Source organism: Rattus norvegicus, chromosome 13 (genome assembly GCF_036323735.1).
Source record: "Rattus norvegicus strain BN/NHsdMcwi chromosome 13, GRCr8, whole genome shotgun sequence".
In the NCBI taxonomy this organism is placed as follows: domain Eukaryota; kingdom Metazoa; phylum Chordata; class Mammalia; order Rodentia; family Muridae; genus Rattus; species Rattus norvegicus.
The window spans coordinates 53,912,453-53,935,827 of NC_086031.1; the positions used below are offsets into that span (position 1 = coordinate 53,912,453).

A 23,375-nucleotide genomic window follows, 5' to 3' on the forward strand; every position below is an offset into this window, starting at 1 on the left:
GAGGGAAGACACACATTTAATCTGGGGCACAGTTTCTGCTAAAAGCCTATATAAGGACATAAAAGAAGGGACTTTTGCTCTTTTGCTTTTTCTCTTCTTGCCCTCACCTTGCTAGCACATACAATTATTTCTCTGGAATTAGAGATTATGTCTTTGGGATTGCAGAGTACATTAAAAACCAACTGGGTCATGCAGCCTTACGAATTGAGCAACTACTGAATTCTTGGACTTTTTGTTCCTTTACACTCATTCTTAGATACCAGGAATGTATCTTGTATAAGATTCATTCCATATGTTCTGTTACTCTAGAAAAACCTGAATAATACACCAATGTACACTGAAAACAGGGTTGGATTAAATTTATTTTAAATACCTAACAGATTATTAATCACATTCAGTAACAGAGATTTTTGAAATGTTGACTTCTTACATTAGTTAAACAGGAACTATTGTGAATTACTCCTTCTCTTTCCCAGATTGTCTTATTATATAAACATATACATGTATATATGTATATAAACATATAATATGCCTATTATATATGTATATAAATGTGTATTTAATGTGTATGTAATATATATTTATACATGTGTATATGTATATGAACAAAAGGTTACATATATAAAATTAAACACTCAGTATTTGCTGAATAAATATCGGTTTTCTCTATCAAAATATTTATAAGAGATGTCCATACACTAAGAAACAATTTTAGGATAATGAATAGCAACCCTTAACAATATGAACTCTAAAGATAACTGTAGTTTTAATAAATTAAAGTGTATTTATTGTTATTTTACTTTTTTATTAATTTGGGTACAGAGTGTTCACGTGTATGTGGTAGTTTCAATGTCTATGGCCCCTATACTCAAGTCCTTGAATGCATATCCATAGGAAATGACAACATTAGGACATACAGCTTTGTTAAAGTAGGTGTGGTCTTGATGGATGAAGTATGTCACAGTGGAGGCAGATTTTGAAGGTTTCTATGCTCAAGCCATGCTCAGTGTGGCACATGGTCTTCTGCTGTTTATGGATCCAGATGTAGAATTCTCAGCATCTTTGCCAGCATGATGTCCGCCTAAAAATTTCCATACTTTCCACCATGATGATAATGGTCTACATATGTTAACTTGTAAACCAGTCCCAATTAAATGTTATTATTCATAAGTTTTATTGGTTAATATGTCTCTTATAAACAGTAAAACCCTGTCTAAGACAATACTCATTACCTGTTTATAAGTGATCCAAAATATTTATAGTTTAAATGTAAATATTATTACAGTAATAGAATCATATCCTTAGGAAATTATTTAATCCTTTTGTATAATTATTTGAATATTTTATCATTTCAATGTATGAAGTATTAGAAGTTCATATGCAAGAACTTTCTTACATTTCTTTATTGATACAAAAGTAGCTTAGAGTACTTAGCTATATGCATTTGTGATATTATATATGATAGTTTGGTTGTTATATGTTTGGGACATAATACTAATTTGAAGCCAGAGTCAGTATGTCTTCTACTAACTGTGAATCAGAACCTTACATTAAAAGGTATCCATGAAAATCTGAAAAGTTCTAAACAGAAACAGAAATTGAAGAATTTATTTTCTTGCTTGGACATAGTTTGTCCTTGGACATGTCATGTTTTGGATTAGAAGTTTTGAATTCAGTCTTCTTCCATTGTGGCAACAGCTGCTAAGATTAATCACCATATAACAAAAAAGTTTATATACTTACTAGAAGAAATGAGCTAAACAATATTTCAAATGCAAATTCAAACTGTATTAGTAATATGTATGTGCATTTCTAATCAAATGTTCATCCATAAGGTTTACTAATAATTGTATAGCAATTTTATACACAAGTGGGATAATTGATGTGACCCTCAATGCACTTTGTACGAAATGGAGGTGATCCTCTGAATTTTCCATATCCAGGTTTACACATGAATTCAATATTCTCCCCCGATTGGGAATAAGTCTTTGTATTTTCCCTCCATCTGAGAACTATATTATGTTTTGCCATAATATCTTCTGATATCACACATGCACCTGAAAGATAAATTACCAAAGTTCAAAATTAATATATAAACCTACAGAAATCACCCCCTTTCTATAGAAAAATTCCATTTTTCTGAGAATTAACTATAAATGCAATGTCATTATCAGTAACTTCAAAAATTAAATCAGCTATGAATTTATAAACAGAAGTGAAAACTTCAATCAAAAATATTAGTTAATTGGTAAAATAATCTGAAAAGACAGAAATAGAGAAAGCTTGTCTATTAATGGGTTGTAAGAATTAATATAGGTGTAGACATGTCCACATATCCTATGGCTAACAGCAGACTCTGTGAGCTGACACTGAAATACCAATAACAGTTTTCATCCTTATAGGGGTAAAATCTAAAACTTGAACGGAACTACAATAGAATGAATAGACAACTGTAACTAGGACAGAAAGGAAAAATCAGGACATACCATGATACTTTATTCCAGTATACACCAGGAACCCCACAGTAACCAGAACACTCTGAGGACTCCAATGAATGAGAAAAGTGATTTGAAAATGATCTATGCATCTACAGCTTACTGATCTTAATAAACTTTCCCAAAACTTATGTTAGGGAACTGATACCATATTCAATAAATGATATGAGGATAATTGATATCCATATGGAGATGATTGAAATTCAATATCAGTCTGTCATTCTGGGCAAAGTCAACTGAAATTTGGTCTAAGACATTGATGTAAGAACAAACCACTGAAAGTATCAGGAAGCACAACAGTGAAACATTTCATGGTTTTGACACTGCATGTTTGGCTGGGACTCCAAATCACAAGGCAAAAAGCAAACTTTGACCTATGGATTTGATCCCATTGTGGTACTTGTGCATATCACAGAGCATAGTCAATGCAATTAAGAAATTGGCAGCAAGTTTAATTGAAGTAAATGGTTGTCTATTCTTTGTTTCCAGGTATTTACATATCTTTTATAGGGATGTTCTATGTCATGAAAACATAAAGATGTGAAAGTATATTTATTTGCTTTTGTTTTGTTTTTTTATTTAATTTGATTTAATTGCTTTGGGTCTTGTTGGTCTGTTAGAAGTTACAACACCATTTTTAGCAAATTGTGAAAAGGCCTTGCACTACATCTGTCTCAAATTGTACTTAAATAATTGAGAAAGATTTCAGTTTGTTGATAACCTTTAGCTGAACTGTCATTAGTCTGCAGTAAAAAAAAACATTTTAAAAGAAAAAATAAGCCAATCAAAACTGGATAAATGAATAGATATTTCTAAAAGAAACACCTAAGGATTATTAGCTGTCATTTCTTTGCCAAAGCTTTAATAAGATATCTTCTCACTCAGTTAAATAGCACCCAAGAAAGGAGCCCTTAAAATTACAAGTGCTCATGAGTATGTGGTGAAAACTCACAAGCCATTGATGGAAATATGACTTTGTGAAGTTACTATAGATAACAATTGAGATTTCTTAAAAATTTAAAAATAGATTTTTTATACATTGTTCTTATATGTTTCTTCTGGTATGTACACAAAGGAGATAAAATCAAATTACTCAACCTGCATGTATATATTCATTCTAAACTGCTACAGGAAAACAACTAAGATGAAAAACCTCCATGGACTAATAGTAATTGGTGAATTTATAAAGACAACACGGTATATTTAAATGTAAAATATTGTTCAAACATTAAAGATATATTTTAATATTTTAGTTAGAAGAAAGGAGGACATTAAGTGAAATAAACCAAACACAGAAAGACAACTACTTTGTGTTCTATCTCACAAAGAGAAAAGAAAGACTATAATTTCTTTAAAATGCATGACAGTGATTAATAGATGTTAGGTTTCTTATCTATGGGGAAGGAGTTGTTGCATGGATTTAATAACTGCAAGGTGTATACAGGTTTGCTGATTTGTGAAATAATGGCCACCATAGACACACATATTGATTATACATTGAACAATGGTTATACTTGTGAACTATTATGTGCTAAGGTCTTGTTGGAGTTTGTGTAGACTTGTTAAACATATGTCAATTTCTTTCTGTTTCCTGCAAAGCCAGATATGGAATACTCAGCTACTTCTCCACAATCAAGTTTAATTCTGTGCCATCATGCTCAAAAACATGAAGATAATAGATTAAATCTCTAAAGTTGTAAGCAATCCCCACCAAATGATTTCTTTTAAAAGAGTTGCCATGGTCATAGTGCCTCATTACAACAATAGAACACTGACTCAGACAAAAGATATAAAATATCATGTTGGCACCCTGTTTTGTAGACATTAATACATGTTAGTGAAACCTTAATTTTAAAGAATAACATGCACAATTTTATTTGACAGGTTTTTAAGGATCTAACAATCTTGTTTTATCACATGCTGATGTTTGGCACTGAAGCACAGACAAAACAGCACTTGTTTCTGTGAATGTTCTATCATCAACAGAAAAGTATCTATAATATAAAACAGAATCTCTTATAATCTATGCAAATAAGGTACTTACGTAAGCAGGTCGGTGGGTTAGACCACTTTCCATTTCTGCATGTTATTATCTTATTTCCCTTAAGTAAAAAATAGTTCTGGCACTGATATTCAACTGATGATAATGGTGCATATACTGGTAATGACAAGGAGGTGATGTCTCCATTGTCAATAGGTGGAGGAGGCCCACATTTCCCTGTTGAGTCTAAGGAAACATCATTTGAGTAGTCAAGCGATCAAGTCAAAGTACAGGCTTATGCAGAGCCAAAAAGAATGAAGTATTAACACGTTAGTGATTTCTGGTTAAATAAATGATTACTTGAAGAAAGATTAGTAATATAAACTGAGAGTTACAAGTTCTTCTTTCCTTTTCACATTAAGCACTTAATTACAGCAAACATGTTTCAGAAAACCCTCAAGTACTAGTAAATATCTTAACAGTTTCTAAGCACACAGATGCCAATACAGATAGGCATTTTTTAAAGAAACTTGATAGTATGTAAACATATATACTCCCACTCTTTACCATTTCATATAAATACATTTGTAAACAAGACTTGAAAGCTTTTAATATTACAGAAGGCTAATGAGGCTTTCTGGGTATCTGACAGTGACTAAATTGGAAATTCTAGCAAAGAATTTCAGAACTCATCTATCAGCATAATATTGTCCCATGTTTTTCTTTAGACTATTGATTGCCCTTGTAAGGATACAGAAAAAATCTGAATTCGAAAGTATTGATTCTGTTCTGAAAGATCTCAAGAGGAACATCATGAATCTGAGACAAACTCAATCATTTTTTAGATAAAACTAACATATTAGTTAGATTTAAGCAAAATTAATGGTTTAGTGTGAGGGAAAATGAAAACAATTCTCCATAATACATGACTGTACATATTCAAGAGCTGAGTAAACTCAAATAGGACAAGTCCCATGTAGCTCCTGGGGATCCATCTACTGAATTGTTTAAAGAAAACATCTTGGACAAAAATCAGTAGGAAGTCATCATCGACCACACTGGACCAAGATCCCAAAGAAAGTGACTCCTATCCTCTCACCATGCAGACCATAGCAAGGAAAAAAATGAGTGTCAGCCTTAATTTCTACATCCTGTGGTGCTTACCTTTTGAATAAAGACATTAATGAGACATTATCAGATCAAAGAAGATAAAGGGGATTAATATCCAACAAAGAGTTCTTCCTAAAGAATAACCATTAGAATTCATTATATAAGTAAGAATAAAAATTAAGGGTAGGAAAATTTTAACTGTAAAATTGAGGGTATAGAATAGATAGTCTTTGTTTTCATCAAATTAAGTTTGTGTTTCAAGGGAAAACTAGCATATACAAATACTGTTAAAAATAATCATAGGAGGCAGAGGGAGGGAGGTACATGAATGGTCGAGGGGATGATGAGGGAAAAGAAGAAAGTCAAGATCAGATATGGTGGGAGACAGGACATAATCCTAGAGGGCCTTGAGAATGAATAGAAATATTTACCATGAATGGCTGGGGGACTTGAGAAACCCTAGAATATCTTAGAGAGCAAGGATATGACAGGAGTCTCTTAGGATCCAATGGAAATAAGCTTAGTCAGAATGTCCAACAGTGAAGAGATGGAATCTAAAGAGAACACCTGTAGGTAGACATGGCCCCAGGTGAGGGGTGGGGTCACCCAGTCCCCTTTAAAATGTTTGACCAAGAATTTGTCCTGTCTAAAGGAAGTGCAAGGAGAAAAATTGAGCAGAGCCTGAAGGAAAGCCCAGCCAGTGACCCTCTCAACTTGGAATCGATCCCATGAATGGGCACCAAACTTTCATACTATTACTGATGCCATGTTGTGCTTGTAGACATAAGCCTAGCATGGCTGTCCCCTGAGAGGCTCTACCAGCAGCAGACTGAAATATATGAAGATACTTACAGCCAACCAGTAAAATGAGTTCTGGCATTTCTGTGGATGAGTTAAACAAAGGATTGATGGAGCTGAAGGGGATTGTGATTCCACAGGAAGAACAGCAGTATCAAATAAACAGAACACCTCAGAGTTCCCAGAGTCTAAGCCACCAACAAAGCATTATACATGGACTGATCCATGGCCCCTGGTACATACATTGCAGAGAGCTGCCTTGTCTGACCTCAGTAGGAGAGGAACAGCCAAATCCTGTAGAAACTTATTGCACAAGGGAAGAGTTATGCTGGCAGGGGTGAGGTGTAGGTCAGGGATTACCCTCTCCAAAGCAAAGGAAAGGGTACAATGCAGAGCTTGGGAATGGGGAACTAGGGAGGGAGCCAACATTTGGAACTAAATAAATAAAATAATAAAAAGAAAAAGCTTGATGAGTAATGATGAAAAACAAATAAAGGAGATTTATTCAAAGGGGAGTACTAGGAAGTGGAGTAATTATATGAAACAAGGACTCTGAAAAAATAAAAACAAAAAAGAATGGCATTTAATATATGTAACAGAAAACTCTGAAAGAATCTTTTCAAAAACATAGAAATGGGAAAAATAATTGGTTTTGAAGGTAAGTTCAGTTTCTACTGACTCATTGGAAGAAAGGCCTTCAAACTGTGCAGTCTTCCAAGGAGAAGACAATCTGCTGATCTGTTGCCCTGCCTGTAGCAGGTCACTGATTAATGTTAGCATTAATCAGTGATTTTACATACACAAACACCTAGGGTGACTTTAATAACAGGGGTTTAGGAAACTATTAGAGATAACATAGTCAGATTGTGTATTCAAAAGCAATAAAAATGCATGCAACTATTAAATTATTGAGAACAAGTCCTGCAAAACATGAAGAAAAAAACAGAAATAAGGTTCAACCAGTTTGACTTCTCTTCTGAAGACATCACAGTCTGAAGGCCTCTCAGTTCTGCTGCATACAGGGCAATAAGTAAGGGATCCTCCCAAAAAAGAATGCTTTCCAGCCTGCACCTTCTGTAATAGCAGATCATCAGCTTCTCTGCTTCTCTGAAGACATCACAGTCTGAAGGCTTCCCAGGAATTTCGCTGCATACAGGATAACTGACCAGTTTAAAGGCCTCCTGTTGAGTTCTACTGCACACTGGGCAGCAGACCCCACGGTCTGATGGCCTCCAAAGATACCTGCTACAGGCAGGGCAACAGACCAGCAGGTTGTCTTCTCCTCAGAAGACTGCACAGTTTGAAGGCCTTTCAGGAGAGTTGTTACAGCCAGGACAACAGGTCACTAGAGTACATTCCCTTATGAAGACCTCACATTCTGAAGGCTTCACAAGAGGTCAGCTACAGCCAGGGACACAAGCCTACAGAGAACTGCAGGACCGAGGGTCACAAGAGGTAGGACCAAGACAGAGATAGCCATAACAGATGACACCAAAGATAACTGGTTTGCTAGAGGACAGCGCAAGACCATAAGAAACAGAAGCCAATATACTTTGGCATCAGCAGAAACCATTTCTCCCACCACAGCAAGCCCTGATTGTGCAAACACATTGGAAAAATCAGGAAGCTGACCTAAAATCTTATCTTATAAATATAATAGATTCCTTTAAGGAGGATATAAGTAAGTCATGGAAAGACAAACAGAAAAGCAGGTAATCAGGTAGAAGCCATTATAGAGGAAAAATATATCCGTTAAAGAAATACAGGGAAAAAAATCAAAGAGTTAAAGGTACTGAAGAGAATGGTCCAAGACTTAAAAGTGAAATAGAAACAACAAAGAAAACACAAAGAAGGCAGCATTTGAATTGGAAAACCTAGGAAAGAGGTCAGGAATCACAGATGAAAGCATTACCAAAAGAATACAAGAAATAAAATAGAGAATTTAAGGTGTAGAACATACTTAAGAAGATATTGACACGACTGACAAAATTCAAAACCTAAGAAAATTCCTAACACAAAACATCCAGGAAATCCAGGAACAATGAAAATACCAAATCTAAGAATAATAAAAATAGAGAAGCGCAAAGATTCCCAGAGCAAAGGACCTAAAAAATTCTTCAACAAAATCGCAGCAGAAAACTTCCCCAATATAAAAAAGAGATGGTCATAAATAGACAAGAAATGTATAGCACACCAAATAGATTGGAGGGGGAAAAAGTACTGTCATCACATAATAAACAAAACACTAAATGCACAGAACTAAGAAAGAATATTAAAAGCTGTGAGGGACAAAAGCAAAGTAACATACAAAGGCAGACAGATCAGAACTGCCGCAGACTTGTCAGAAAAGACACCAAAAGCCAGAAGAGCCTGGACAGAGATCACGCACACCCTAAGAGAAAATAAATGCCAGCCCAGGCTACAATACCCAGCAAAATTACCAATCAACATAGATGGAGAAACCAAAATAATTTAGAACAAAATCACATTCACACAATACCTAACTACTAATGAACCCTACAGAGGATTCTAGAAGTAAACTCCAAGATAAGGAGGGTACCTACAGAGAAGAAAAAGCAAGTTATTAAACCTCTAACAACAAAGAAAGTAGGAGAGAATCACATGCACATAATGCCACCTACAAAAACAAACATGACAGGAACTAACAATCACCTGATTTAATATCTCTCAATACCAATGGACTCAATTCCCCAATAAAAAGACCTAAGCTAACAGCCTGGATAAACAAACAGGATCCAGCATTTTGTTGCATAGAAGAAATATACCTCAATAAAAAATACAGAAAGTATCTCAGAGAGAAAGCCTGGGAAAGAATAGGTATTCCAAGCAAATAGTCCCAAGAAAAAGGCAGGGATTGCCATTATAGTATCCAATAAAGTAGATTTTAAATGCAAAAGTTATCAAGAGAGTTTGGGAAGGATACTTCATATTCAGGAAAGGAAAATCTACCAAGAAAAAGTGGCAATTATGAACATCTATGCCCTAAATGCATTAGCACCCACATTCAAAAACTAAACTTCATTAAAGATCAAAAGACACAATGAAACCCACACAAATTAACAGAGACACAGTGAAACTAATTGAGGTTATGAATCAAATGAATTTAACAGATATCTACAGAACACTTCTCTCTAGAACCAAAGCATATACTGTCTTCTCAGCACCTCATGTTATTTTCTCCCAAATTGATCATATAATCAGTCATAAAACAAGCCTCATCTGATATAAGACAATTGAAATAATCCCATGCATCCTAGCAGACCACTGCAGTCTAAGGGTGGTCTCCAATAACAGCAAAACATGGGAAAACCCACATACACATAGGAACTGAATAACTGTTTATACAATGATAACTTGGTCAGGGAAGAAAGAAAGAAAGAAAGAAAGAAAGAAAGAAAGAAAGAAAGACAGAAAGAAAGAAAGAAAGAAAGAAAAAGAGAAATAAATAAATTAATTAAAATTCCTGAAATTCAATGAAAATAATTATACAACATACCCAAACATATGGGACACAATGAAAGCAGTGCAAAGGGGAAAATTCATAGAACTAACTGTTCTGGTTAAAAAACTATTATAGACATTCTATACTAGCAATTTAACAGCACACTAGACTGTTCTCGAACAGAATGAACCTAAAATACCCAAGAGAATTAGAGAGTAGGATAGTCAAACTCTGGGATAAAATCAGCCAAATAAAAACAAAGAGAACTATACAAAGTACCATCAAAACCAAAAGCAGGTTCTTTGAGAAAATCAACACGATAGATGAAGAAAAATTCTCAATTTCATATATAAGTTAAGAAAGCCAAGAAGGATCAAAAACAATTCTTTTTTTTTTTTGTTTTTTTTTCACAGCTAGCCTCTAATTTTTTCTTTTATCTTTTTTTCTTTTTAAAAAATATTTATTAGATATATTTCTTAACTTACATTTCTTTTTTTTCTTTTTCTCATTTCTTTTTTTTTTTTATTAACTTGAGTATTTCTTATATACATTTCGAGTGTTATCCCCTTTCCCGGTTTCCGGGCAAACATCCCCCTCAAAAACAATTCTTAATAAAAGAACTTCTGAGGGAATCATCATCCCTGGCTTCAAGCTATACTATAGCAGAATAGTGATAAAATTACACAGTATTGATTGATACATAGACAGACATGTTGATCAATGGAATAGAAATTAAGACCCAGAAATAAAATTGCGCATTTATGAACACTTGATCTTTGACAAAGAAGCCAAAAATATACAATGGAAAAAAGAAAGGATCTTTGATAAATGGCTCTGGTCTAACTGGCAGTCTATACATTAAAAAAAAAAAAGGTTTTATATCTGTCACTTTGCACAAAGTTCAAGTCCAAGTAGATCAAGGACCTGAATCTGTAGTAGAAATTTGGCAAAGAACTTTGTACTCATTGGCCTTGGGTTCAAATTTCCTAAGCAGATCTCCAGTGGCTCAGCCTCTAAATAAATAATTGATAAATGGGACTTTATGAATCTGAAAAGCTTCTATGTGGCAAAGGAGACAATTATAGGCAATATCAGCAACCTACAGATTGGGAAACACTCTTCACTAACCCCACATGCAATAGAGGGCTAATATCCAAAATACATAAGGAACTCAAGAAGCTAACCACCAGGAAACCAAAAACCAATCAAAAATGGGATATAGAACTCAACAAAAAAATTAACAAGGAAGGAATCTCAAGTGGCCCAGAAGCACTTAAAGAATGTTCAAATTCCTTAGCTCAGGGTAATTCAAATCAAAGAGACCCAGAAATTCCACCTTTTGCTAATCAGAATGGCTAAAATCAAAACTCTGGGAGACAGCATATGTTTGTGAGGATGTGGGAAAAGAGGAACACCCCTTCATTGCTGGTGAGATTGAAAACAGGTACAACCACTCTGGAGATCAATCTAGAGGTTCCTCAGAGAATTGGGAATAGATAAACCTGAAACCCAGCTATATCACTCTGGAGCATATATCCAAAGGATTACCTACTATGCAACAGGTAGCATGCATTCCCCTATGTTCATAGCAGCCTTTATGTGTGATAACCAGAATTTCAAAATAATCCATCTGTCCTAAAACAGAATAATGGATAGAGCAAATGTAGTTCATTTACACAATGGAATCCTACTTAACTATTAAGTATAAAAAGTTTTGCAGGCAAATAGATAGAACTACAAAATATCATCCCGAGTGAAGTAACGCAGACCCAAAAAGACATGCATGGTATGTATTCACTAATACATGAATATTAGGCCAAAAAGTACAGAATACCCAGGATACAATCCTCAGACCTCAAGAAGGTTAACAAGCTAAAGGGCCCAAGTAGGATTCCTCAATCCCATTTGTCATGGAGATGAAAGCAATCATGTGAGAGGGTGGGAAAAGAGAAGGGTTGTACCTCAATTGGATGGGAAAGGAGAATAGGGGACCTTGATAAGTATTGGCAGCATGGGAAACAGGACTGAAGCCCCGTGGGCTAGTAGAAAGAATGGAAATAGGCAAACTTGGGAGGTAGGAGATGGGGGAAACCCTATAAAAAGTACCACAGACCTGGGTCATGGAAGATTCCCAGGTTCCAAAAAGCAGGACCTTAGAGGAAATGCCCTATAGTGGGAAGAGGGAACTGGTAGAGTCTACCTCCAGTAGGAAGGCAGGGTATAAAATGAAGGATGGGGTTGCCATCCCACACTCAAAAAACTCTAACTCAGAATTGTTTCTGTCTGAAAGAACTACAGGGAAAAAGACGGAGAAGAACACAAGGAAAAAGAGATCTGTTGACAGGCCCAAAGTGGGATCCAGTTCACTGGGAGGCTATAAGGCCTGACAGTATTTCTGAGGATATAGAACACTCACAAAAAGGGACCTCTCATGACTGGCTTCCAAAAGTCCCGACAAGAAGCTGAAAAATTCAGATGCAGATATTTGCACCCAACCAATAGAAAGAAGATGCTGACCTATTTGGTTGAATTAGGGAAATGCTTGAAGGAAGTTGAGGATTAGGGTAGCCCCATAGGAAGACGAGCTGTCTCAACTAACCTGGACCCCTGAGATCTCTCAGACACTGAGCCGCCAACCACGTAACATACACAAGCTGATATGAGACCCTCAACACATATACAGCACTAGACTGCCAGGTCTGGGTTCAGTCAGAGAAGAGGCACCTAACCTTCAAGAGACAGGAGGCTCCAGGCAGTTTAGAGATCTGGTGGTGGGGTACGGTTTAGGGGCTGTGGATATCCTCATAGATGAGGTAGGGCAGGGAAGAGATGTGGAAGAGTCAGAGGGTGGACAAAAAGGGGGGATACATTAGGAGTGTAAAAAAGGAGTAAATAAAATATAAAAAGAAATGAAAAATCATCTTGATTGAGAAACGAAGACTCAAAGGACATTCATGCTATGTACTCATTGGTAAGTGGCTATTAGCTCAAACATACAGAATACCCATGATATATCCCACATACCCTAAGAAGTTAAACAAGAATGAAGGTCCAAATGTGGATGCTTCAATCCAACTTAGAATATGAAACAAAATAATCATGGTAGGTACAGGGAGGAGGTTACCTGGGTGGGAGGGGAAGGGATGGGGGGGGCTGCAGGCAGGATCAGATATGGGGCAAAACAGAAGAGAAGCCCAGCAGGCCAGGAAAATAAGTGGAAACATAAAGTTGCCAGGGACAGGGAATCTGGAGATAATGCTTAAAATCCCAGAGACCCAGAGTGGAGGAGACTCCCAGGTTTTAATGTGGGTGACTTTAAGCAAAATACTCAATGGTGGGAAGAGGAACTTGAAGAAACCACTTCCAATAATTCAATAGGACCCCCAGAGGAGGGATGTGACAACCAACTGAACTTCAAAAATTTTGACTCCAAATTGTTCCTGTCTGAAAGAAATTCAGGGACAAAAATGGAGCTGAGACTGAAGGAATTGTTGACCAGTTTCTGGCCCAATATGAGTTCTGTCCCATGGAGGTGGGGATGGTCACCAAAAAACCCTGATGCTATTACTGATGCTATGTTGTGCTTGCAGACAGCAGCCTAGCATGGCTTTCCTCTAATAAACTCTACCAGCAGTTGACTGATGTAGGTATTTTCAGCCTAACACTGGACAGTGGTCTGGGACCTCTATGGAAGAGTCAGGCAGGGGCTGTATTGAAGAAGCTGAAGGGAATGGAAACCTCAGGAAGACCAACAGTGTCAACAAACATGGACTGCTCACCACTCGCAGCTCACAGAGACTCTGCCACAAAACCAAAGAGCATACAGAGGCTACCTGAGGCTCCTGGCAGATACCTAGCAGAGGACTCCCTTTTCTGGCCTCAGAGGGATAGGATGCACCTAATCCTTTATAAAATTGATGCCCCAGGCAAGAGGGATGGGGAAGCACCATCTCAGAGGTGAACTAGTAGGGTATGGGGGAAAGAGTTCTTGGAGGGGGGACTGGGAGAGGACATCATTTGGTTTGTAAATAAATAAAATAATTTTAAAGTTTTAAAGATTGCTTCAGTTTACTTTCACTAATGTACAATAACTAAATTGCATTGTCAAATAAACATTAGGGGAAATGATGCCCTACCTTTGCATGTCGGTGGTTCTGTCCAAATCCCATTTTGACACATCACTTCCATATCCCCAAATAGTTCAAAAGGTTTATTACATTCATAACGTACTGTGTCACCAGATGGATATTTAGCCTTGTGCCTTGTTAGTATAACAGCATTTGGCACATGTGGTGGATTCACACAGGAATTATCTAAAGAGCAAAAAAGAAAAAAAATAGCATTACTTCCTTTTCCTCATCTTGAGTGTCCAGGTAGTGCATAAGATTCCAAATATATTTCTGACTTGAATGAACGTGAGGGAAAGGAGGTCTGGTGACAGACCCAAAGTGGGATCCAGCTCAAGGGGATGCTGTAAGGCCTGACAGTATTATTGAGGATATAGAGCACTCACAAAAAGGTACCTATCATGACTGCCCTCCAAAAGACCAGACTAGAAGCTGAAAAATCAGCCAACCAATGGACAGAAGCTGCTGACCCAGTGTCTGTTGAATTACAGAAGAGCTTGAAAGAAGCTGAGGCGAACCCATAGGAAGACCAGAAGTCTCAACTAACCTCAATCCCCGAGATCTCTGTGACAATGGCAAACCAACCAGACAGCATACACCAGCTGATATGAGACCCTCAACACATATACAGCAGACGACTGCCATATTTGGGTTCATTCAGAGAAGATGCACCTAACCTTCAAGAGACTGGAGACCGCATGTAGTTTAGAGGTTTGAGGGGGGTGGGGTGAAGTGGGGTGGAGACATCCTCATGGAAATAGGGGGATAAGGAGTAGATATGGGATTTGGAGGAAACCTTTCTGCCTGTTTAACTGCAAATCCAAATTATGGCTTTTGGTTACATTAAACAAGATACAATTTTTTTCTTGAAAGTGTCAAGTCAGACACCAATTTATATTCTTTATTTTCTAAAACCAAAGCCCACTACCTATTTCTCACTCATATTTACATGTTGTAATGATCTAAACATTTTTGTTCTCTATACCTTCCCATTAGAAAATAAAAATTAGATTTAGGATATTCTCATGAACTGTGCTGAGGATGTTTACCACAGCCACAGCTATAGAGCACTGATATTTTTAAATGGCAAAGAAAACTGTGAAAATGCCTCATGTATAACACTGAGTTAAAGAAACCTTGCTAGTTTCTTTCACCATTAACTTTCATTCTATTATTTTTTCTTTGTTTTTATCCAATCCTCTTTTCCAAGAAAGAAAGTGGAATTACAGGACAAATGGTCTCTTTGGGTAGGTGAGAACAACTTCACATAGATATCTATATGTTATCAAGATATTTTATTATTAAATAGGTTTCATGTATTTTATCAACTTTATATGTTATACAATCCTAAACAAATACAAATAATTGTTAAAATATGTGTTTCACTTATAGCATCTGTTTAAGATATCGATTTATTTAGTAAAACAACCAGGTTCACCAGGCTAACAATCCAATCAGGCAGTTGAGGCAAAATATCGTATAAGTCAGAAGTGATGAAGAACACCAGAAAAGGGACTTCTAAGCACAGCAGGCACACATGAACTCAGACTCTCTGACAGCGTGCACAGAGCATGCATGAACTAAGCTAGATGTTGTCCATGACCTGAAGGAGAACTCAAGCCCAGAAGCTATCTTGAAGTGATTTTAGCTCACAATGGATAGTTCTTTTTCCATGTTTGTTTATTTGGGTATACAAGTCATGCTGAATGCCATGTACCATGCGGAGTAGTAAGTGGTTAACAGAAAACAAACTAAATGAGAATCTTGCCACATTTGAAGGCAGAAGTGAGGATACCTCAATCCCACTTGGAAGGGAGAAGAAAGCAATCACAGGAGGAGGGAGGGAGGGAGGAACCTGGTTAGGAAAGCAGACAGGAGTGGGATAGGGGAACATGGTCGGCTATTGGCTTAGGGGAAGAGGACTGAAGTTCTGAGGGGCAGCAGAAAGAATGGAAGCAGGCAACTTCAGGAATGTACCAGAAACCTGAGAGGTGAGAGACTCTCAGGACTCAAAGGAAAGGGACTTTAGATGAAATGCACTACAGTGGAGAGGGGGAAGTTGTAGAGTCTACCTCCTGTAGAGGTACAGGACATAGAGTGAGGGATGGAGTTGCCATTCCACAGTCAAAAACTCTGACCCATATCTATTCCTGTTTGAAAGAACTGCAGAACAAAAATGGAGAGAAGGCTGTGGGAAAGGAGGTCCAGCAACAGGCTCAAGAGGAGGCCCCAAGGCCTGATGCTATTACTCAGGCTATCCTATGCTCACATAAAGGGGCCTGCCATGACAGACTGCTCTCCTAAAGACACAACAAGCAGCTGAGTCAGATGCAGATATTTACACCCAAGTAATTGAGAGAAGCTTCTGACACCTGTAGTTGTATTAGGAAAATGCCAGAAAAAGATAAGGAGGAGGGCAACCCTGTAGAAGGACCAGCAGTCTCAAGTAACTTGGACCCCAAGATCATTTAGACACTGGGCCACCAACCAGCCAGCATACATCAGTTGTTATGAAGCCCCCAACACATTTACATCAGAAGACTTCCAGGTTTGGACTCAGAGAAAATGCACCTAATCCTCAAAAGACTAGAGGCCACAGGGGTGGGGAGGTTTGGTGGGGTAGTAGTTGGGGAGGTGGAAACATCTTCATGGAGAAAGCGAGTGGGGGAGGAGGTATGTAATGTGGGTCAATCAGATGCTGGAATGGGACTGGGATAAAATCTAGACTGTAAAAAAGTTTAAATAAAAAGTGATATTAAAAACCAAACAGGGGTTGGGGATTTAGCTCAGTGGTAGAGCGCTTGCCTAGGAAGCGCAAGGCCCTGGGTTCGGTCCCCAGCTCCGAAAAAAAGAAGCAAAAAAAAAAAAAAAACCAAACAAAAAGTAAAAGGTAGTTTAAAGAGGTATTATCACCAGAATACCTTTAATAGCTATAGTATCATAGATTTAAAGGTGACAGAATATTTAGAGATGTTTAGTTATATGTAACAATTCCAAAAAAAATTAAAGATTATTCACACACCATATTTGTATCTAACAATATAGTAAACATCAAAATTTACAGAAGACCAAATAGAGACTTTCAGTAGTAGTAGTCTCACTCTCAAATCAAAAATTATCAAAGAAAAGATCAAAAGAATCTTTGTAGGATGAAGATAACTGAAGCAGTGCCAGAACTGTGAGCTACAACATGAGCTAAAGTGAGAGTGGTTTTCTAGGGGAGGACAATCTGTACCACAATAGACAGCATGAAGCAGACAGTCTCAATGGACCCCACTGACAAGGTTGTCAGTTACTTCATCACAAAGGGGGCGGGGGGGCTGTCTCAGAGCTCATGTGGAATAAATTCCTAAAACATGCATTAGAGCTTTGATCCAGAGAAGACGTCTATGACACAGTTGATGACAGTAAATTGGAAAATTTAGAAGAAACAAATCCTAAACACCTGTGATCTACTACATTGAAACATGGTGCAAAGGATTACGAATGGACTTAGGGAGCATTAACTCTAACAAGGAGAAGACTGGGATAAAATCGAGTGAGTATTTAATCCTGCTAAACATGTAGAGCAAGTTTAATGTTTCTTCTCACACTTCCCAAAATTTGGAGAGGGAAGTTAGAGTCTGCTATTTATAATGACCCATTAGTGCCGATTTCTGAATATAGTCTATATTTTTGTTTGAATTGGAGGAAACTTTTCTTGATAAATGAAATTCAAGGAACAGCATTATTTTGCACAACTCAGCACTATTTGAAGACTTTATTATTAGGAAGAGTTACTTCAATTTATTTACTGCTACAAATGATATTCCTGCATTCAGGATGTTCAGAAAAATTGATTTTCATTGAGTTCAAAGACATGTTGTATGATATAGTGAGTTTTAGTTCAGCCTGCACTAGAACAAAGATCCTATCTTAAGTATAAGATTATCTTCAAAATTGTTTTCATTACCATTGCAAGGTCATATAGAAACTTTAATAGCAAAGAATATGTTTAATCAGTGACCAGAAAGTAGCATTCATTGTCTGACTTCCAATGCTGCTGCTAATTCCAGACAACCCTTGCCAGTATAGTGATCAGTTGAAGAAATAACAATTTCATTGGCCTTTCCTCAACTTCTTTTGAGATCAAAAATATGCAAATTTTAGTTCAAATTTATAATTAAGTTTACTTTTTACTCTTTAACCATTTCTTGTATTCCTCTAAATATGGTTGTAGAAATAGGAAATGGTGAGAAATAAGACATGCTGTAACCTAAATCCAAGTGCTTAATGGTAAAAGTCAGTAGAAAGAACTTTATTTAACCCATAACAGTAAATTTGATTTTAAGTATCGTGGATTATGGAAGGATCTGAAAGGACAGTGTTTGTGTACTTACTGGGGGAAATGCATTTGGGAGGATTGGACCAGCCCTGTTCAGCACAGGTGATGGTGCTCTGATTATTCTGAAGGCTGTAGCCTTAATTGCAAACAATTTGTACAATATCACCTTCTTTGCGTGTTTGACCCGAAGATGTAGAATGACCGTTTTCCACAGAAGGAAAGAAGCATAGCCCTAAGAGAGAGAAAAAATATCAATTCCAAATATGAAGGATGTTAATTGAAAGGTAGGTTGCACTTTAGAATATTGTTAAAAGAATGACACAGTAACGCAAACTATACAAATGAATCTACTGAGGCTTGTGAATCCTAGCTGGTCCAGATAGAGAGGTTCCCCAAGGATACTATACCTCCACATCCCTAGTGCTGAGACTGTAGATGGCCACTGTGCATTTCATGTGGGTTCTGTATGACTCAATTCTGGTATTCCCGTTTATAGGTCAAGCATCTCATCTACCAATCCATCTCCATATTCATGGTGCTTTGAAATGTTCTTTGAATAAATTATTTTCACTGATAAATTTCTCTGTATAGAATAGTTATGATATACAGGTTTCCTGATTCTTTCTTCAACAAATAATGACTTTATTAATCTGCCCTTCACTGATCTATATTGTTTCCCTTCATTTTTTTAAAATATATCCTTCATCACGGGGTTTGCATGCATTCACTTAAGGATCTATGTATTATAGATAACAAGTCTTAGGGTGAAGTAAGTTTTGGAAAATAGACTAGTAAAATGTCTTGCTAGACATTATGAGAAAAATAATTCAAATAAAGTGTATAGTTACGTGTTTATTTTTCCATAAAAGAGTGGCCATATTGGTTTTAAGAGCTCTTAGTAGTTAAATATATTCATCATCAGCTTCCAATTCATACTTTTCTTTGTAGACGTTGACAATATGTTCTTCATTGGATTTTTTCTGAGGACAAAAATACTCTTAAAAGAAAGGATTTATCTGCCCCTTCTCCAGCCTAATTCTGGGATTTTCCAGATCCCACTTTCCCTTCCTACATGTTCTTGTTTTCATGGACTCAGTGTTCATCTAAGGATGGGTGTTTACTCACTTAGACACTTTGGAACTGGTGACCATCCTGCTTCTGTGCAAATTATGGGATTCCAGAAGGAACTTGAAGGAGACACAAAATTATATTCACAGGAGTAGTATAAAATCTTCCCACCAGGAACCAGTGAAATTGGCTCATATTTCTTTTCATCATATACTATTCCATGTCTTATTTTTGGAAAATCACAATGGATCCCTTGGAAAAAATAAAAAAGGTAAGTAATAGCCTATAATTATTGAGTATACACTTATTTGCACATTTTTGTGTTTTCTAATAATATTGCTCCTATCCACCAACAACATTCCGACTTCATTCAAAATATTTTACACCAATCACCTATTACTGAGTTTACTCAGTGATGCCATTGACCAGAAATGTTTAGCACCCTTGTCAGGCTTCCTTTACTCAACTACCCACTACGAAATGGAAAATGATTTTTTTCCTATAGATTCTGATGTGAACTTACAAATATCTTTACTATAGGACACACACACACACACACACACACACACACACACACACACACACACACACACACACACATGTTCTATGTCCAGAATACCCTGAAGAAATAGGTGAGGGAAACTGTTTTTTAGTGACAGCCATGTAGAGTTCCAAAAGGCAAAGACATGTCCCATTGGGTGAGAATTACACGTAAAAAGCAAAAGTAACACAAATGGAGCATCTTCAAATATCCTGCAGAAACCGAGAAAGTGTGTCTAAGGCAGCCAACTGGAGAACCCCATCCAGATTCCCAGGAAGAGCAGAGAAAACAACTGAGAAATCAGCTATGGCTAAGTTATCTTTGAAGGAAAATTAACTGGACACTTCAGCTTATGATTTCAACCTTTTTTGTCAGTTTCTGTTGGATATTGTGAGAACTGATCATGTGATATCTGTTGCTGACTGTTCTATTACTTAAATGTGTCATCTAAAAAGACTCTCAGAGGTGAAGTCAAGATGCCTGCTATAAATTAGCAGCCCTAGAGGATTATTGCTGGACATCATTTTGTGAAAAATAATGTTTTGTGCGCTCTCTCTCTCTCTCTCTCTCAATCTACTTCTCTGTGTCTGTTTGTCTGCATGCCACCCTGTCTGCTGATCTCTCATCTATTCATAAATTTCTTAGCTGCTACTTATTTTTAACTCTGACTTGCTTCATTCTTAGTAAACTAAGTCAAAATTACATGTTTGAATATCGTAGGTCATTTTCCAGACTGTACAGAATACCAAACTCTCAGTATTTAAAAATGAAATTGTGTGACATAGTTAACTGTATTTAGGAACACACACACACACACACACACACACACACACACACAATGCTTTGTAGAGACAAAAGGGAAGGGTAAATTTTAATACACTACAAACTCAAAAAATTTTAAGTTAAAAAAGTAAATAAATATTTTCTGTCATTTGGCAGGATAAAATTCTTCTCTCATTCTGTAACTATTATTTCTCACAGTGAGATGTGGTAATCAAAAAACCATGTTTTAATCTCTGAAATAATATTGTAAAATTTCGTAGGATGCATTTCAAAACAAAAATGATGACTTGTTCTTAATTTATTCTCTTAAGTGAAAAATGAATCACTCTTTAAATAACCGTTAATTTTATGTGACGATTAGCCAAAATATATATCACAAAATAAAGTCTTTCTGAAACTAGACTCAAGTACAGTGACTAAATTCCAGAATCCCACCCTTTGTTTAAAGCGTCATTTGAGATTGCATGGAAGTGATATCAAAAATAACAGTGTTCCAGATTAAAACAGAGTCTGAAGGAACATCCATTCAGAGCCTGCCCCACATGTGGCCCATACATATACAGCCACCCAATTAGACAAGATGGATGAAGCAAAGAAGTGCAGACCGACAGGAGCCGGATGTAGATCGCTCCTGAGAGACACAGCCAGAATACAGCAAATACAGAGGCGAATGCCAGCAGCAAACCACTGAACTGAGAATAGAACCCCTGTTGAAGGAATCAGAGAAAGAACTGGAAGAGCTTGAAGGGGCTCGAGACCCCATATGTACAACAATGCCAAGCAACCAGAGCTTCCAGGGACTAAGCCAATACCTAAAGACTATACATGGACTGACCCTGGACTCTGACCTCATAGGTAGCAATGAATATCCTAGTAAGAGCACCAGTGGAAGGGGAAGCCCTGGGTCCTGCTAAGACTGAACCCCCAGTGAACTAGACTGTTGGGGGGAGGGTGGCAATGGGGGGAGGGTTGGGAGGGGAACACCCATAAGGAAGGGGAGGAGGGAGGGGGATGTTTGCCCGGAAACCAAAGAATTATTATTAAGTATTAAATAAATTAAAAAAAAATAACAGTGTTCCTCATGTAATCTTTTTTTATGATTTTTTTCATCTTTATTAACTTGGGTATTTCTTATTTACATTTCGATTGCTATTACCTTTCCCGGTTTCCTCATGTAATCTTACGTAAGACATTTCCAGTTGATAAAAGGTGAATTTGGTTGAAAAGGAAAGACACATTTTGATGATGACAGAGTTAAAAGGCATCTAATCTGTGAAAAGGAAATCAACTTCACACAGATTCAGGAGACTTTAGGGTCCTTATGGAGCTTGGCTTTGTCAGCGGCTCTGTTTATTTATAGCGCCATTATCTTTGAAAATAAATCCTGTAACACTCATTATCTATGCATTTTAAAATATTACTGTTTGTGTTGTCTAAACTGCATTGGAAGTTTAGAAAACAGGAACAAAACCTTTTTATTCAATTTTTCCTTTTAATTGCCTACAGGAAACTATATTCATAAGTACACTGGTGTTTACACTTCAAAGTGTTTCTTATTTTTCACTTAAAATACTTTTTAGTTTATTTTTCATTTTAACTGGATATTTTGTATTTACATTTAAAATGTTATTCCATTTCCTAGTTTCCCATCCATAAGCCCACTATCCTATCCCCCTCTCCTCTTATCTATAAGAGTGTTCCATATCCCCAACCACACACACACCTTTCTGTCTTCCTACTCTGACATTCCCCAACACTGGGGGAGGGGATTGAGGGGGTTAACAGCTTTTGCAGGATCAAGGGCTTCTCCTCACATTGGTGCCCAACAAGGCCATTCTCTGCTACATATGCAACTGGAGCCATGGGTCTGTCCATGTGTACCCTTTGGGTAGTAGTTTAATCCCTGGGAGCTCTGGTTGGTTGGTATTAAAAATAAAATAAATTAAAAATATGCTAATATACAAAACAGGATGTGGATGTTTCCCATCTCTTTATGCTTACCTTCCCCTTTGGCAAAAGAGAACCATGAAGTTAGGAGGACATTGGCTAAGAACAACAGGATACAGAACCTCATCTTCTGAAGCCGAGGGCACTCCAGCCGCGGTGCTGCTTCTGGGAACCTGGTCATTAACAGTGCATGACATGAAGTTTCAGTGTATAACTGGCAGCCAGTTTGGTAAATATCAAAGGTCACAAGGGAGGGGCTAAACAAATAAACAACATCCAATGGGCATTTTACATTAACATTCAACACTCACATTAACCATTTATTTAGCAATATACTAGCATTTATTTATTTATTTATTATTTTTGGTGTGAGTATCCTAGACAATCAAACTGAACTATTCAGAAAAGAAGATGAAAGATAGCACTTCCTTATAGGTATGCTAGTTGGTTTGGGCTGTTGTTTGATTTTCTTCTTTGAATCCTTATATGACAACTGCTGGTATGATGAATGCTGGTCCTTAGGTAGGAGACTTTCAGAACAGTTCCAGCTCAGGGTGCATCAGGTCCTGTGATGAAGTACATTGTGCCTTCTGCAATATGTGTTTATCTTCCACCAAATGCAATGCAAGTAAGTAGTCTCTTAGGTTCTATAAGACAACCCTGACCAACAACTTACAAGAGTATTTCTCTTGTCTAGTATTACTGTATTTATTAGGTGATCATTGGTATTTGGAGGGA

General features: G+C 37.0%; 1 protein-coding gene across 1 annotated transcript; it reads right to left on the reverse strand.

Annotated features, from left to right (window-relative positions):
- Nucleotides 1–344: 344 nt before the first annotated feature.
- Cfhr1-ps1 (complement factor H-related 1, pseudogene 1) lies at nt 345–22,983 on the reverse strand. Its single transcript, XM_063272686.1, is given in 6 exon segments — nt 345–2,057; nt 4,540–4,722; nt 13,984–14,160; nt 18,354–18,530; nt 19,424–19,618; nt 22,692–22,983. Coding segments are annotated over 6 exon segments (1,056 nt in total). The 5' UTR covers nt 22,819–22,983; the 3' UTR covers nt 345–1,860.
- Between the last annotated feature and the right edge of the window lie 392 nt (nt 22,984–23,375).